General features: G+C 47.8%; 1 protein-coding gene across 1 annotated transcript; it reads left to right on the top strand.

The window, feature by feature from the left end:
* Nucleotides 1-6,592: 6,592 nt before the first annotated feature.
* On the top strand, nt 6,593-9,777 carry LOC149346736 (uncharacterized). The gene is made up of 2 exons (XM_089585438.1): nt 6,593-7,044; nt 9,660-9,777. Exons 1-2 carry the CDS (start codon nt 6,593-6,595, stop codon nt 9,775-9,777), a joined length of 570 nt encoding a protein of 189 aa, XP_089441564.1.
* The last annotated feature ends 6,969 nt before the right edge of the window (nt 9,778-16,746 follow it).

Genomic DNA, 16,746 nt, shown 5'->3' with positions numbered 1-16,746 from the left:
TGCATATTGCGCGGTCTTTTTGCGCGAGGTATTGCTTGGCGGCACTCGATTTTCTCACCAGCTTTTCCTCCGTGACGTATGGATGGATGGATGGATGGATAGGAGCGCCCCCTTTGAAACGGGGCGGTGGCAACCGCCACCATGCTCAGCCGTCCCTTTTTTTTCCCTTTTTTTAAATTTTTTTTCGTTTTTTATCTTTGTTTCTTTTCTTTTGTTTTCTTTTTCAAGTGGTTTGGTGACGTCACGTCACGTGGTTTGGTGGCTGCCGGCCGCGCCCAAGGGCTGAACTGAGTGATTGCAATATGCTACGCATAAAAGGAAGAAAGAAAGGCTTATGCGCGGTGGTAGAGATAAAGTGCGTTTAAGGTGCTCCGCTAGAATGGTCGTTTTGACGCCCAGTAAATTAATCGCTGAGCAGGTCCTTGGCCGGTCGCAACAAAGATGGCAGGTCATCTCGCTGACCACCCGTCGTCAACGGCGACCTGCAAGCACGCCACGCCTGGTCCACGAATAGCGATCAACTCATGATGCACCCACCTAAATCACGTGTTGTAGCAATTGAGATGCTAGGAACAGCTGCGACCACTTTATGACTGCCTACGCACAGCGCGTTCGAGGGTGCTTCCAAAAGGTCTTCGCGCTGCGCAGCGATGAAATAGACTGTCTACGTTCTAAATTATTCATACGAAAGCATTCTATGTCGGCGGTGTCATGTCACCAAAACGTGTCCGCAAAACGGTTTGTGATCGATAGAGGATGGTGTGAGGATGCTGTGCAAAAAAAAATTATGTTGATAGGATGATTAGTCAATTAATTAGGACCAAAAATGTCGAAAAAACGTCGAAGTAGCGCAGACGTCGATATAGTGAGTGGACGGGAAAAGAACCGCGGATGGCAAAATGGTGTAAAAATAGGCAAAGGCGTGAAAATAATGTTTGAAATCAATTGAGATGTATTTGATGAGTGATAATCAATCGAACAAAAAGTTTCATTGACATAGATTAATTAGTTAATTATCAGCAACAATCATTGGAAGGTTGAATAGGCCGGACGGCGATATAGTAAATGAAAGAGAAAGCAACCGCGCCGTCAAATTTGAAAAACCAAAATGGTTGATTGAGATAAAAGAAGGAATAATCAAGGTAAATTAATCGATCTTTAATTAAAGCGTTAGATAGTTACGCTAATTCAGTAGTTACAACAATCAACAAACAAAAAAGCAAATTATAAAGAGAGGCAAAGAGGGATGACGAGTGCCGAGGAGGTGTCAATGCTTTCGCATTCTGCCAATGCGGGTCGCCGCAGGGATCTGTAATTTTTTTTCCATTGTGTACTGCGGTTATGTTTTATACCGTTCAGAGTGGGACCGCAGATTCTGAAGATACCCACCCGCAATGCGGTGCGAGAAATTCGCCGTTTCACGACTGCTATCTGCACGGTATTCCCCACAGCGTCGTCAGCAATAAGGTGCTGGGTATTTTACATGCTGTGAAAACAAATTTCATCTATTTAGCAGAGAACAAAAAAAAAGTACTTTCTTTAATGCAAAATATCGTCGACATGGATGAAAACTTTCGGTAATAGCGTTGGCAACCTCGTAAGTCTTTTTTTTTTTTTTCTCTCAAACAGGATGATCGTTGCAATTAATAGCGCCCACCGGGAGTCGAGTTAAAGCCTCCGACAAATGGGTGGGGCGAATATTTATTTCCAGGAACACAGTGCAAGTGCAAATCCGGAATGGTCTATGCGCTGCGCGCAGTTCTTCGACTGGTAATGCAAATATCTGACCATATTTATGGCAATGTTGTTAGAGTTGAGGACGAGTTTGGCAATTTGCTCGGGGGAAAGTTGTTTGCTCGGCTTTAGCGGGTGGTGATGTTCCCCGAGACGTATTAGGGGCTCTGATTAGAAATTCGCCTTATTTATTGCGTGCACAACGTTCGCTGGGGGTGTGCAGTTTCGCAACTGCTTCATAACGGCGCGGAATTCCCGCGACTAGGCTTTCACGGCGAATAAAAATATGGCGTTTTTATTCCAGTCCATGAAACAAATTGAGTCATTTTTGTACGGAGCCAGAGCGGGGTGTTGCGCGCAGATTTACGGCGTATTGATTCACTCAACATAAATACCCGTGCCTCTGTGCGCGAGGCGGGGACGACCATCCTTGGGAATCGTGACGTCACGTGGTATGCGGCCTCCTCCGAGGAAACGTGTGCGATGCTCTCGCTGGATGCGCAGGGCAAGGTCGCGCCGTCTCAGTAACGTCTTGCGTAACCTAGATAGATATCGACTCAGTGGAGAGCCTATGAATCAGATCCGTAGATTTACGCCGACTGAAAATGTCTGCGCTGTATGCGGCAGTATTCACCATAACGAGGGGGACGAGGCATGTTAGGTTTACCGTCTCGAAGTCGCATGTGGGGTATGAGGGGCTACGCAGTGGAAGACTCCTGTGGATTATGAGGATTATGAGGGGCTCTGCAGTGGAAGACTCTTGTGTATTATGCGGATTATGAGGGGCTCTATAGTGGAAGACTCCTGTGAGTTATGTGGATTATGAGGGGCTCCATAGTGGAAGACTCCCATGGGTCATGTTGGTTAAAAAGGGCTCCGCAGTGGAGGACTGCTGATTAATTGGGACCACCAGGGATTCTTTAACCTTCGCTGACTTCGCACAGTATTTGTGCGTTTTGGTATTTCGGCCCTATCTGCATATGCACGCCGCTGCCGGGATTCAATCCTGCGACCTTGGTATCAGCAGCTGAATCCCAAAGCTGCGGATGACGGGAAACAGGGGACGCAGCACTCATGGTAGCAACGGTGTTGACGAAACTGGTAAAATTGTAGTAAGTGCCATTACGAGTAGTCCAAAGTTTTCGTGTTATCCTGTAAGGTTAATAAGTTTCATTTAAGGAAGAAATTGGCCATTGGAATCAATCTCAGGAAAACTACTCCGCTATCTCACAGATTTTCGTAGCTGAAGAGAGATTCGTTTTCTTCCGGGGCTCGATTGAAACTGGAACCATCGCTTGTCCAGGGAACCTGCTCTAAAAACTAAACTCACCGGGATATCTAGAGGATGGCAGGACGAGATCGAATTCATTATTTGACGTTAAGAGCACGCTCCTTGGAGTTTATCAACAGCTAAAAATGGGGGCTACGTTAGTATAACATATTTATAGAGTTTCGCAAGTGGGGATATCAGTAGTAGTACTAGAGGCAACGGTATTCAGATAACTCCCGTTGTAGTAGGCTACATCGTTTCCTAACGTGATAGCATAATTCCCAAGCGGTCATCTTGTCCTAATTTGAGTTTATCTGTGAATGTTTAGTTAATATTTGCAGCACTGCTTATAGTACTACCCTTACTAGTACTGATTGTAACAAACTGAATTGAAATGTACAACGTTGGCGCGGCAACAGGAGTACAGCGCACCTACTCTACTAATGGCACAGAATGCACAGCGTAGAGTTCTTTGTCAATGCTCTCATGCTTCACTCCAGCTATAAGCCACTATCTCCTGATACATGTGTAAGGGCTATGGTTAACTCTTTTTATCCTAGCGCGGAAGCCACACCCGGACCTTAAACTCTAGTCGTGAGTGGTTGGAGCGGAATGCACTGCCCCTCACCCTTCTTTTGTTTTTGCACAGCGCTAACTGTAATACCTGACTCATCTCTCACTCATTCCACAGATTTCCTGACCGCCGTCCGCCTGAGATGACGTCATCACAGGGCAAGATCATGCCATCTACTATCAACGATTACGTAACGTATGTTATTGTTATATGAAAGAAGCAGGCAAACAAAAGATGCACCTCTATCTTCTTTTTATCCGCGCATTTCTCGTTGGTGGTTTAGAAAGACCGATGAGTGATAGGACTCATTCAAATGGGTGACCTATAAACACGGCTCCTTACACATGACCATGACCCTCCATGCTTTCCTTACCCAGCATGACACCATTAAAAAATGGACACTGGAACACGTGTCGTAGTAAAACTCCATCCACCTTCCTTTCACTTTTTATACAGCAGCGATCATTTAGCTTCGCAAGAAAAGCCATGTGAGACAGCAAGCGGATAACGCCAAATACTTCCCCTCGATCGCATCCAAGAAGGACGCCGTGCTGAGCAGTGAAAAATACACGAAAAATGAAGATACTTTCGAGAGCGAGGGAAGACGAATTTGTCGTCGTTCGCAACGAGCCGAACGCGTTCGCTTGCTGCATGGCACAGGCACCCGGGTATAAAAGCGAGCGGGTCTCATCTTGGCACTAGATCGCGCGTGTCCACGTCTGTCGCGTCAAGGACTCCGTGTCACATCTTCCTCTGGTCCGGACCTAGCAGGGAGCCATGAAGACCATCGTAAGTAGGTCGAACGCGTCTCGGGCTTCTCTGCCGCTGTCTAGACTGCCGTTCTGTAGGCATACAACTTTACTAAGCTAAGTACAGCTGCTCCTTCGCGAAAAGCATACTTGCTGATGCACAGTCTTCAGGTGTTCGTGATCTCGCGTCAAACTTGGACGCAGTGGTTACCTAAACATTGGCCAACTGCGGGTTGAGTGGTTAAGGGTAAACTAATAGCGACCTAATTTTCCTCCAGTTATAGTACAGCAAATATATAGCTGTTGTCATTCTTGCTTTCGAAAAATCAGCGGCATGAGAATGCTCTATAACCCGCTAAGGATTAAAAGGTGCAACCATTATACCACCCCGTTCCCTGAAGAAAAAAAAAACTTTAACAGCAACAAAAAAAAAGTATGTCCGGAGATAGTAAAACTAAGGTTGAAATAAATATAACTGCACGAATAGACAGTGTTCTCATCGTGGCCTGTCTCTGGCTAATCGTCATAATTGTCGTTTGACTCATTACCAAATTTCAGCACCTTCTCTTTATCACATTTTTTTTTATTCATTAATACCTGAAGGGTCCAGAAATGAGAGATTACATGAGAAGTGAACGTGTGTACGGTAATTATTGGTGACTGTCTAGTGTGAAACATGGAGACGATGAGGCAGCTTCTTCAGTGGCAGTCTTCGAGCGAGCGGAATCACGGACTAGTACCTGACACCCGGGAGGGCCATTACAGTCTTGAGACTGATACTGTGCGTTTAGAGAGCCGCATAACCTCCCGTGAGTGTAAGCTCGCGGTTATGGGCGCAGTCGAATAAACGCTCATTTTTCATGAGCATTTCTCTTGCGATTTCCGGCCCGACCAACGTCAGGTTATACGTACGGCGTTTCTTGCTTAATTGTCTGGTGACCAGTGCCTCACCGTAACTGAAACTCTGCTCACACCCTACGGTGGAGGGGATGTTTATGCGTAGGTGGCATTACTCTTCAGCTATCGGTCAGCAGTTTCTCAGCCTGTGTTACTTAATAAAATAAAATGTTTCTGTGCAACTGTCCTATAATGCCAGTGTCCCGTGAAAACTTCGGGTATTTTTACCATTGTTCACCGCTCATTTCATAAACCCTGAGAATAAAGGGTGCACCTGACCGTGTGGTTAGCGCCATCTTAAGCCAGTTAGGACAAATACAATTGTAGGTATCATTGCAAGAAAGTTTTGTCCAACGGGGGCATAACCTGGCTAATTTTGGTGATGATGATAGCTACTTAGGACAAAGCTAATTGTAGGTCTCATTGCAGGAAACCTTTGTTCAAAGGGGACATAACCTTACTAATTGTGGTGATGATGATATCTAGTCAGAACAAAGCTAATTGTAGGTCTCATTACAAGAAACCTTTGTCCAATAGGGACATAACTTCACTAATTGTGGTGATGATGATAGCTACTTAGGATAAAGCTAATTCTGGGTCTCCTTACCAGAAACCTTTGTCCAACAGGGACATAACCTTACTCATTGTGGTGATGATGATTTCATTTCATTTACTTCATTTATTTTCTCCTTAAGCAGCCGAGGGTATTACATAGGGGTGAGGCGAATTAACATGATGTATATTTCTTGAACATGGAAAACGGTGAAGACAAAGACACAAATACAACGAAGGCAAGCAAGAACAAGAAAAACCAAAAATACAGTAGAAAATGCAGAAAGACATCTAAGTGAAATAGCAGCAAACAAGCAAGAGCAAGAGAAAGAAAAATTACTCTAAGGCACAGAAATGCAACTACAAAATACAAAGGATGCAGTCTATTCGGGATGGCTGAAGTTTTAGCTTATTACGGAATTGAGTTGTATCTGTGCATTCGGCTATGCTTTCCGCTAAGGAATTCCATAAGACTATTGCAACTATTGATGATAGCTATTTTAAGGCCGCCCCAGTGGCTCAGTGGTTACGGCGCTCGGCTGCTGACCCGAAAGACGCGGATTCGATCCCAGCCACGGCGGCCGAATTGCGATGGAGGCGAAATTCTTGAGGCCCGTGTAGTGTGCGATGTCAGTGCACGTTGAAGAACCCCTGGTGGTCGAAATTTCCCGGAGCTCTTCACTACAGCGTCCCTCGTAGCCTTAGTTGATTTGGGACGTTAAACCCCAATAAACCAATAAACCAACCTATTTTAAGGTTAAAAACGTCGACACTGCTTCTCGGTGGTCACTCTTCCTCCTCTAAGATGTTCGTCTCATGCAAACTTCTCAGGTCCTCGTCGTGTGCTGCCTGATCGCAGCCAACGCGCAGAGCATCCCCATCTACTCCTTCAGTGTTCCGGTGGTGGCCCCGGCACTGCACCACACCGTCATCCAGCCCGCGGTGCACGCTCGCGAGCACCACAGCACCACCGTCGAGCACAGCTCGGGACCCACCGTGGTCCACCACCACCCGGGCGTCGTGGAGAGCGCCGTCGTCCACCACCAGGAGCCCGTGGTGCACGCCGTCGTCCACCACGACGTGCCCGCCGTGCAGAACGCCATCGTCCACCACCACGCGCCCGTGGTGCACGAAGTCCTGCGGCCCGCCGTCGTGGCCGAACACAACGAGCTGGTGTACACGCCGCACCACGAGCACAGCTACAGCCTGGACCAGACCAAGGTGGTGCACCCAAAGTCTAGCGTGGTGGAGCACCACCCGCTGACCGGGTAAGCTGCGCGCCGTGAACGACGGCAGCGACTGGATACAAAGACGGTATTAGAAAGCTCAGTAGGGTAAGAGTGCGGGCTAGTTGGTGATCCATTACATATAAATACCAGCGCAAACCAGCAGGACACACGAACGAGGACACACAAGCGCTGCGAGTTCTTCGTCGTGTGTCCTGCTGGTTTGCGCTGGTATTAAGGCGAAAGCCTTTAATGCCTTATACTGTCGTTAGCAGACTCGTCGGCAGCCGTGTCGACAGACGCGTCGGCAGCCGTGTCGACAGACGCAGTCGGCAGCCGTGTCGACAGACGCGTCGGAAGCGGTGTCTACAGACGCGTCGGCAGCCGTGTCGACAGACGGGTCGGCAGATTTGTCCCCCTTTCGGCGTCACTGCTTAAAAAGAAACTGTGCCGAGGGTGGGAATCGAACCAGAGCCTTTGGCATTTGAAGCGGAGACACTACCACTCCGCCACGAAGGCTCAAGGTTCGAGCATGAATAAAGGCGCATCTAGTGAATGCATGGGTTTCATAAATAAAATAAAAGGAATAAAGTGAAGGAAAGGAAAAATAAAAATAAACATAACAAAATAAACAAAAATAAAAACAAAATAATAATAAGCAATGGAAATAAAGAAAACAATAAAATAAGAAAAAGAGCAAAAAAAAAACAAAATATGAAAAATAAAAAATAAATGAACACAAACAGTGCGCCAGGAAGCGCTTTCGCCTTGCAGCTCTTTAGAGAGCCAAAGTGCCCCTGAATTTTTCATATATTAGAAAGCTGTAACGAAAGCGCTACAAAGCACTTGTGTGCTCTTTGACAGCGATCATACCCAACAATTCTGGACAAAAGCATTTTTGAGCGGGAAACCTCTGATGAACGGAATTTTTTTATATAATGGAAGATTTAACTATAACAATCAATATATCCTCAGATCACCTGATGGTAGTCTTGCATTTTTTTCTCTATTAACGTGTTTACTGTCAAAAGCGTTCCCCATTGGTTTTCTACGGCAGTCCTAATTGTTAGGTGTGCTCAATGGAAGCACTTTAAAAGAATGATTTTGCTACATATCAGAAGAATGGATTGTTACCTTCATTACTTCCGTACAGTATCTCATAATTTTCCAATTTTCAAAATTTTTGTCCAAGAATGTTGGACATGACTTGCATGAAGGACTTTTTATAACCGCAAACTTTCGCTTCCACTTGAATCTCAAAGGCAGCTGACTCCCAGCTGATTCCTAGCTCTCAGGAGAGAAAGAGAATAAACATTTATTGTGTTAAAGGAGACAGGAGCGAACATAACGGTTCCGAATTCACGCCACCTTCTTTTACAGATCCATGGTAATTAGGGGCATGTTCGAGCTTTATTCTTCAGAGGAACTGCCCGTCTTAGGACAGGCAGATGCACAGACAGCCGGTTATTAAGCAGTACTTGACGTGGCACAAAATTATACAGAGATGATCAGTTATTGCCAGTCATGGGGACTGCTATCGAGCCGATTCGAAGAAATGAGGATGCCTAACCTCTACACTGGTTACAAAAATTGAGATTGCCAGTTTCTTGACTGTTTAACGTGTGCAGCAGTGAGATACGGTAGTACGCCACCCTTGGGGTGTCCTATGTGTAGAGTACGCCAACCTCCTCAGAAACAGCGTATCATTATTGAGACGTCTCAGTGGCAATGAATGACGTTTCCGTGCGGCCTACTGAAAGCCTCTTGCAGCTCCTTGTCCACACTGAACCCTTAGTTTGTGAATGTGTATATGTGTGCGTATGCGCGCGCGTGTGTGTGTGCGTGCGCATGTACGCGCGCGCGAACTAAAGCTTAGGGTTCAAATAGGTGCGCGCTTTACTTTATTTTGTTCCAAAACAATGCTGCGCGATATTCATGTCGACTGTAAAATATAATCAGCAGCCCTAAGCAACCAGGGCTATGCTTGGTGTGATTTCACTAGTATGATCAGGCCCGTCACTACTTATGCGCGCTCCAGAAAAGGCCCAGGTGTTGAGAAGGGCACTCAGCACCAGTCGCCGCGACTCCTCACCCTAAATGGTTGTCGCTTACAGGTCTTATAATGGAGGCTGAACATTTTATCCCCGTCTTCATCATTAGCCAGGTAAAGACTACTGCAGTAGAAATGCCTCTTTTCTTCTCCTTGATTATCACAGCAAGTTCATTGATATTATTTCCCCACCTGGCTCTCTGCCACTTATGAGTGCATTCCCTTTATCTTGGTGAAGGTGTTAGGAGCTTTTAATTTATGAAGTATGTTCCCTTCTTACCTGCTCACAGGTCTGTACGAAAACACGAGGTTCGACTAAAAAGAAAATAGTTTTAAAGGCAGTTCAAAACTCTAAAGCACAGTTATTTGCTGACCAAAATGAACAAGGGTCTGGGGGGAGTCTTATTCCGCTAGCCAACGTTTCGACAAGAGGACTGATCTTCGCCTGGGGCCAGACGAAGACATATCCCCTGGTCAAAGCAGTGGATAGTATATCCGCCCCGACTTTGCTCGTTTGGTTTTGTGTTGTCAAGAATCCCATCTCCCTGCCTTCTATGTTTCGTTATCCTCCGACTTGAGTACGACGGATGTGGCATGCCCTCTGCAGGCATCCGCATCGTCAGACCGACTACCACCACGAGCCCGTGGTCAGCCGTTCCCGCAGTTCGGTGCACCAGAGCCGGCCTGCGACCATCGTGCAGCGCACCAGGACCTTCCTCATCTGACCGTGGCCGGTACCCTCAGCAGGACATTGTCCCCCATCACTCCATGCCCTTTCACGCACTGGTTTTCCCCGATTCTCTAATTTCGCATTCAATAAACGACCGTCGATGCACTGCTCAAACGGGCGGGCATAAGCGATTTGTTTCTTGGACCCCAAGCACCCCATAATAAAACCCCTGCATTCTAAGAAATCTGATGAAAGGTAACCAAAAGACGTGAGCCGGGGATGGTAACTGCATAATTGCTCGAGCACTTGGATGCTATGCCATTGACTTTCAGGTTCAATGCTGTTAGGCGCAGTTCTTGGAAATGTGGTACGTAACTAGTGTTTCAACTTCCAACTTGGGCCGAATCTAACAGCCGACCAAAGGAGAGCGTGGAGGCCGAGCAGACATTACATTATACAAGCGCGAGAAAGCATGATTACTCCTTGCAATACCTCGTCAAGACTGCAGCGTGTGAAAGCACCTTGATACTGATATTGTTTTATATGCGTAGAGTAGGCATCTGGATGTACCGATGATACCGTTACTACTATCCCAGCATCACCCTCATTGCCAGAAATTTGGGACAAACGCTTCTAGTTCTTTTAGCTACCACCATGTGGCGCATGTAGCATGGCGCTACAGAACGATAGGCTTAGCGGCATTGTCTGGGCACTGTTCCGAATTCCTGATAACGTTGTAACAGAAACACAGTATAGCACTTATTAAATGGCAGCGTTTTCTACAGTATTCAGCAGGACGGCCCCGTTAATCATTCGTGGTAAATGGGCACACCGCACGAAAAGTTAACGCGACACCATTTGCATTTTTCTTTCTTGGATTGAAAGCAATGTGATCTACTAATTACAGAACATAATGAAGGATTTGCGAATTTTTTAACTTTGCAGGTTGCGCATCATATTTAAAATCGACAGAGGCTCAGAAGGACTTGGAAGCCGTTGGGGCATACCTCTGTGTTTACCACTCCGTCTGAGAGTACCCAAACATCTCACTGCACTTTTTTCCGAAACACTTTGAACCGCAAACGGCCACTTTTCCTCGTCTCGTGTTCACCACGCATCGAATAACTATTTTCTCACATCTGAAAAAAAATTTTATACATCATTGTGACGTCACTCAACTCCAAGCCGACTATTGTTTCTGCAGAGGATTCATGCACAAAGTTCCAAATTCGCGCTCCAGCCTGCGCAAAGCGCATACCCAAAAATTCTGAACAAAAGCGTTTTTGAACGGGAGACCTTTGATGAACGCAATTTTTCAACATAATGTAAGATTTCACTATAACAATGAATATATCCGGTTATCACCCGACGTCAGTCTTCCATTTTTTTTTTCTCTGTTAACGTTATTGCTACCATCAAAAGCGTTCCCCACTGGTTTTCTACGGTAGTCTTAACTGTTCGATGCGATCGATGGAAACATTTGAAAAGAGTGATTTTGCTAGATATCGGAAGAATGGACCATTATCTTGAATGTGTTCATATCAGTACCTTACAGTTTTGCTATATTTAAATTTTTTCTCCAAAAATGTTCCGCATTTTTCTCCAAAAATGGGTGCCGCCCGTTTCATTACATCGCAGTACTCAAGAAATGCCAGCGTAACATTACTAAAACGATCCCTCGGCCTTCAAACGCTAGCAACTCGCCGCGTAATTTCCCGTCTATGCCTCTTTCACTCTTTCTTTTATCGCTTACCAAGACATTTGTTGCTGCAGCCACCCCAACGTACGTCATCCCGCCTAAACCACAGTAACCCAATCGCACGCATTAAAACCCGCACCTCCGCAATGAGCAGTTCATTTTTTCCCGACGCCATAGTGCTCTGGAATGGCCTTCCCGACAACAGAATAACATGCTCCGATCGCCACCTTTTCCGCGAGAAACTGGCTAATCACTTCTCACAAACATATTCATACTGCGACACCGAAGTGCCAACTGTTCCTTGTTTTCTTTTTGATGTTTATTTCTTGCTTTTAGTTTGTATATTGTTGTACTATTTTTGTACCCCGTGTATTTTTCCCCCTTTCTTTTTTTTGTGTTATCTGCCACTACCCTCCAACCTGTATGTACGCCCCCCATTATGTAATGCCTTCGGGCCTTTAAGGGACAAACAAATGAAATGAAATGAAAGCGCTGCTTTCGGTATTCTCAGAAGAGAAGCTGATGCCCCATTAAATTGATTACCACTATGGACCCCCAAATTTTTTGCTTCCAGGGCCGTAATCATTTCTGAAGATATATTTCAAAGCTATTGCATTCAAATTGAAGTTTGAGATGTCCTTTTTCCGGGAAGAACATTACTTTTCCTGCCAACTGTGCTGTTGGCCTGTTAGTAGAGATGCGCCTCTGCCACCGCGGGGTACTGGTCGCCGCGTGCTATCGCAGAATTAAGATGTCGACTAATGGCGACACCCATAAAACACTACACACGTGACCTCTTTGGGGCACGTGAAGTACGTATGACCATTAAATGTTCCTACATCTGAGCCACAAGTCCAGCAGCGCTAAATCTGGGCTGTTAGATTTATCAGTGATGCAAAGAACCCCCCCTCCCCCCCTTATCATTTATCAGCGTCACGAGGAGTCTATACTATATGGCACCAGTGCTACAAGTGTGACACTGCTGAAGGATCAGAAACGAATGTGCTCCTCAGAAAAGGGCCATTCAACATTTTTATTTGAATGTAACACGTTTCAATTCAAGCCTTTTATCTGAAAAGTTACGAACTTGGAAACAAAATCTACTGAGCATTCGTCGTAGTTGGCGGTTTCGGCATTGCGATACATGACGGGTAATTCCACCGGACGTGTTGTAATTAAGAAAATACCATCACACATTAAGTATTTGTCAGCATTTCAAGCGGGAATAGTTGTCCTTCAAACTGTGCCTCATACACTTCTCACAAGCGAGTGCTTCGTCGCCGCCGTTGGAAAGTAAAACCGGCCTTGACATCAGGAATGACACGCACAGTGCAAATAAAACGGCCCTTTTCCTTTATACGATAAGCCAACCGCCACGGAGCGTCTGGCACACGCGAACCGCAAATACTGCTTTCTCGATGGTGCATGCAGATACGGCCGATAAAATGTGGTGCGAACGGCCCGCCTCGGCGCCCATCAATTAGAACCGCGCGGCACTCCTCGACATTTATGACCACACAAATGCTACACACCGTGCCATTCCAAGACGATAAAATGGAGGCGGATGTCACTGTCTCCCATGCCGTCAGCAAAATGCCAAGGACGAAGAAGTATCACTGCTGCGAGCCTGACCCGCCCCAGACTTTACGGGTGCGTTTGTATCCGCTATGCACCGCGGCCAATACCTCGCCGTGGGTACGTGCCATTAAGCCTGAGGACATCATCATCATCATCAGACCTTACGGTTGCAGCTCGAAAGAGACTGAGCCCGGCCTACAGTCGCCTTGTTACTCCCAACGGATCACGCTTTGTCAGCGAGGAGTGAATATAGACGGCCGAAGCACCGTGCTGAGCTCTTCAGGTAGTCGCTCTCAGACGCCCATTCTAAGAGCGAAATCAGATGGGAATTACTTGTTAGGGGTTTGGTTTACGGGGCTTAAGGTACCAAAGTGACTAATCCTATGAGGGACGCCGTAGTGGAAGGCTCCAGACAATTTAGACCACCTGAAGTTCTTTAAAGTGCACTGACATCGCACAGTGCACGGTCTTCTAGCATTTAGCCGCCATCAAAAAGCGACCGCCACGGTCGGGATTGAACCCGTGTCTTTCGGGGCAGCAGCCGAGCACCACAACGATTGGGCTACCGCGGCGGAAATGACTTGTTAGCATCTACCCAAGCGCACTCATGTGGTTACAAAAAAGATTTTGACAACTTTGACAGGAACTTCGTAACTGAATAAAAATTTGCCTTGACCTAGGGATCGAGCCTGGTAGGGACTACCCTCCGTTCGAGGCTGTCGTTGTGCCAACTAAGCAAACCAAAATTCTTTATTTCGCCCGTGATATTTATTACACGCATTACGGCATACGAACAATAACAGGATGCGCACGCAGGGTACTCGCAAAGTAGCCAGAACGGAGGTAGCCTGAAAGAGGTGAAGAGGAAACTAGGCATACGTAGAAACCAGATGTATGCGTTAAGAGACAAGGAGAACAATGTCATTAGCAATATGGATAAGATAGTTAAAACCGATGACACTCTATCCAGAACTATAAATTTATGGCCCTACACTTTTAGGGAATTTTTTTTATATATAGAGTCTATAGACTATGAACTGACAAAAGGAAATACCTATAGGAAGGTAATAGAGTCTGTTAGAAGTTTACAGACAGTGTATAGACCATTTTCATAAAGGTCGCCCATTCTGTTTAATGAACGGGTATAGCGAGGCTCGAAACGAACGCAAAGCAGCCGTAGCAACTGGGTATTAAGGTAAAGTGACTCGCGCATAAATCACACCGTGTTCCTATAAGGAGAACCACGACGTTGATGTTTCGTCACGTGGCCGTCGAGGTGGCAGTATTTCGAAAAAGCACGAGGTACGCAACCAGCCATAAAATTTTCTCTGCACACTGATGAAGGTCTCTGGTTCCAGTCTTGAAATTGCGTTTTCTTTTTTTAATACGAATTGTTCTAGCGGGTCCCAGCGTACACGAACCTGGCATTCTGCTTCGCAGCCATATCAGGAGAGAGAGAGAGGAAGGCATTTTAATGAGAGAAAAAGGTGGAGAGGTCGGCCGGTGGTAGCATGGCCCTGGCCTCCACACTCCACACAGGGGAAAAGGAAGGGGAGAAAAGGGAAAGTGCGAATGAAGGTCGATGATGATATTAATACTAAGAGTTTCATGGGTGATGTCCATGCACACACACACACAGGAAGCGGTGTGCTGTTGTACACGATCTTGATCGGCAGCTTGGAATCAGTGACAATGCCGGCGTTCCGCGGGTGCTTAGTCCTAGGGGCACGTCTCGAGATGCAGTTTGTGGGGTTGAAATCGGGGAGAGAAATCCGTTCTCCCCGCTTAAGCGCGGCTGACACAGTTCAAAACCGCGCTGACCCCACCCCGTGGTCGCGTACGCTACCGAGCGCACGCCGACCACGGCGGGCCTTGCTCTGAGGGAACAAAGGAACGACACACTGGCTGACACAAACAAGGCATTTATTGCTATAACAACAATAACGCCAGCTAGCAACAAAATACACTGAGGAATCGAGGAAGTCCGACTCACCAGCACGGTTACGAGCGAACGTTCGCCCGCGGTAGGGCAAAGGGAAAACTCCGATGTCGGACGGGACGAGCTAGGGGAATACGTTTCCACATTCCACACGAGGCCGCCCGCCGACGAAGAGCGAAGCTGCGAGCGAAGCGTCCGGTCGCTTCCCGGTCCCAGGGAGAAGAGAGCCAGCTATCCCTCGCGCGCGCGCAGCAAAACGCCATCCGTGGCGCTGGTGTCGCTGCGACGCGAGCGCCCTCCCCTGTTAGTTAAAAGTAACCGAACCGAGAGGAGTGCTTTTCGGGGACAGCTGAAAACAGCGGGGTGCAATGCGGGAAAGTGAACGCAGGGGACGAAGGCGTCCCCACATCCCCCCAACCTTAAATAGACCCACGCGCCTGCAAGTTACATGCTATGGAGGAGTCTCCTGGTCTTCATGCACTTGAGGCAGGTCGTGCAGCGGAGGTCGCGCCGACAGAGTGCACGCAGTCTTCCGCGGTATTCCGAAGGCGGCGTGAAGGTCTCCGCTGGGACGACTCGCATGGCCCGCGGACTATGTGCCCGCAGGCCCGCGAAGAGGAGGGCCGGTTGACCACTGCAGGCCAAGATTCCGCAGTAGTCGCCAGGGGAACAGCAGCCAGAGGTGGCTGCTGTCTGGTCTCGCCACGGCTGCCCCGGATGGATGTGGCGAACAGGATGCAAGCCGCTCCGTCGCAGCAGGCGGCAGCGAGACGATGTGCACAGGACAACAAGCCGGAGTGGCTCCACTGGATCTGCAAAATTTCCGAAACAAGGTCACGGGAGGGGAAACGGCGTACACAAGGGCCACGTGGCTCAATGCTCAACTCGCTAGCAAAACGTGTCGGGCGGCTGTGCAACGCAAAGTTCGAGTGAACAAAGCCCTTTCTTGAGTTGAACGAGAATGCTCGGTTCATGCGAGGTTAAAAAAAACGGGTGGCCCAGCAAAGTGCGCCCCCTCTCAACACCACGGTCCGGTGGTCGTGTCACTTTTGACAAGGTGCAGGCAGCTATGAATAGCTTTAGGCCTCACTAACATAGTGAAGGTCGACGACCCCCAACAAAAGAAAGACCCGAAACGGGTTTCGTGCGCGCAGCCGCGAGGAAACATCAGCGTTGTGGGGTGGTCCTCCCCGCCCACTGCACAAAGCAGCTTCTGAGCGATCGGCGCCCACCGTATCCGACGGTGTCGGAACGCCCGGTGCCGAGCTGCAATACCAGCGAGCTCGTAGCGGCACCTGTGGCCCCCAGGCCACCCGGCTCCCGGAGCCGCGACTCCCAGAGTCGAAAAAGAGACAGCGAGAAAATATATACAGAAAACTCGGACCACCCACGCGGCTTCCGTACTCACTCTCTACGGGCTCGGCAACTCCGCGGGCGCTAGGCCTCGCGCTCCCTCGATGCGGACCAAGTGGTTCTCGTGCTCTTCTGAAGAAACTCCAGGCAAGAAAACTCGAAGAAAAAACATGCTGAGCATGTTGAAAAGTTCAAACATGCTGCAGCGCAATACACCTCGCACTCAAGAAAGCATGCCGCAGGTCCTAGCGATCAAAATTCACACTAGGCCTACCACTTGTCAAGTGCGGACAAAGAGCGTTCCTCGAACCGAACTGACAGTCGTCCAATGTTCCAAGAGCAGGCCCCACGTTGGGCTGCCAGATGTGGGGTTTAAACGGGGGGGATAAACACGTATTCCCCGTTTAAGCGCGGCTGACACAGTTCAAAACCGCGCGGACCCCACCCCGTGGTCG

Source organism: Amblyomma mixtum, chromosome 4, assembly GCF_055824585.1.
Source record: "Amblyomma mixtum isolate Tamu chromosome 4, ASM5582458v1, whole genome shotgun sequence".
Taxonomy (NCBI): domain Eukaryota; kingdom Metazoa; phylum Arthropoda; class Arachnida; order Ixodida; family Ixodidae; genus Amblyomma; species Amblyomma mixtum.
The sequence above is the reverse complement of the archived record's forward strand: the minus strand, read 5'-3'. Positions and strand labels throughout refer to the sequence as shown.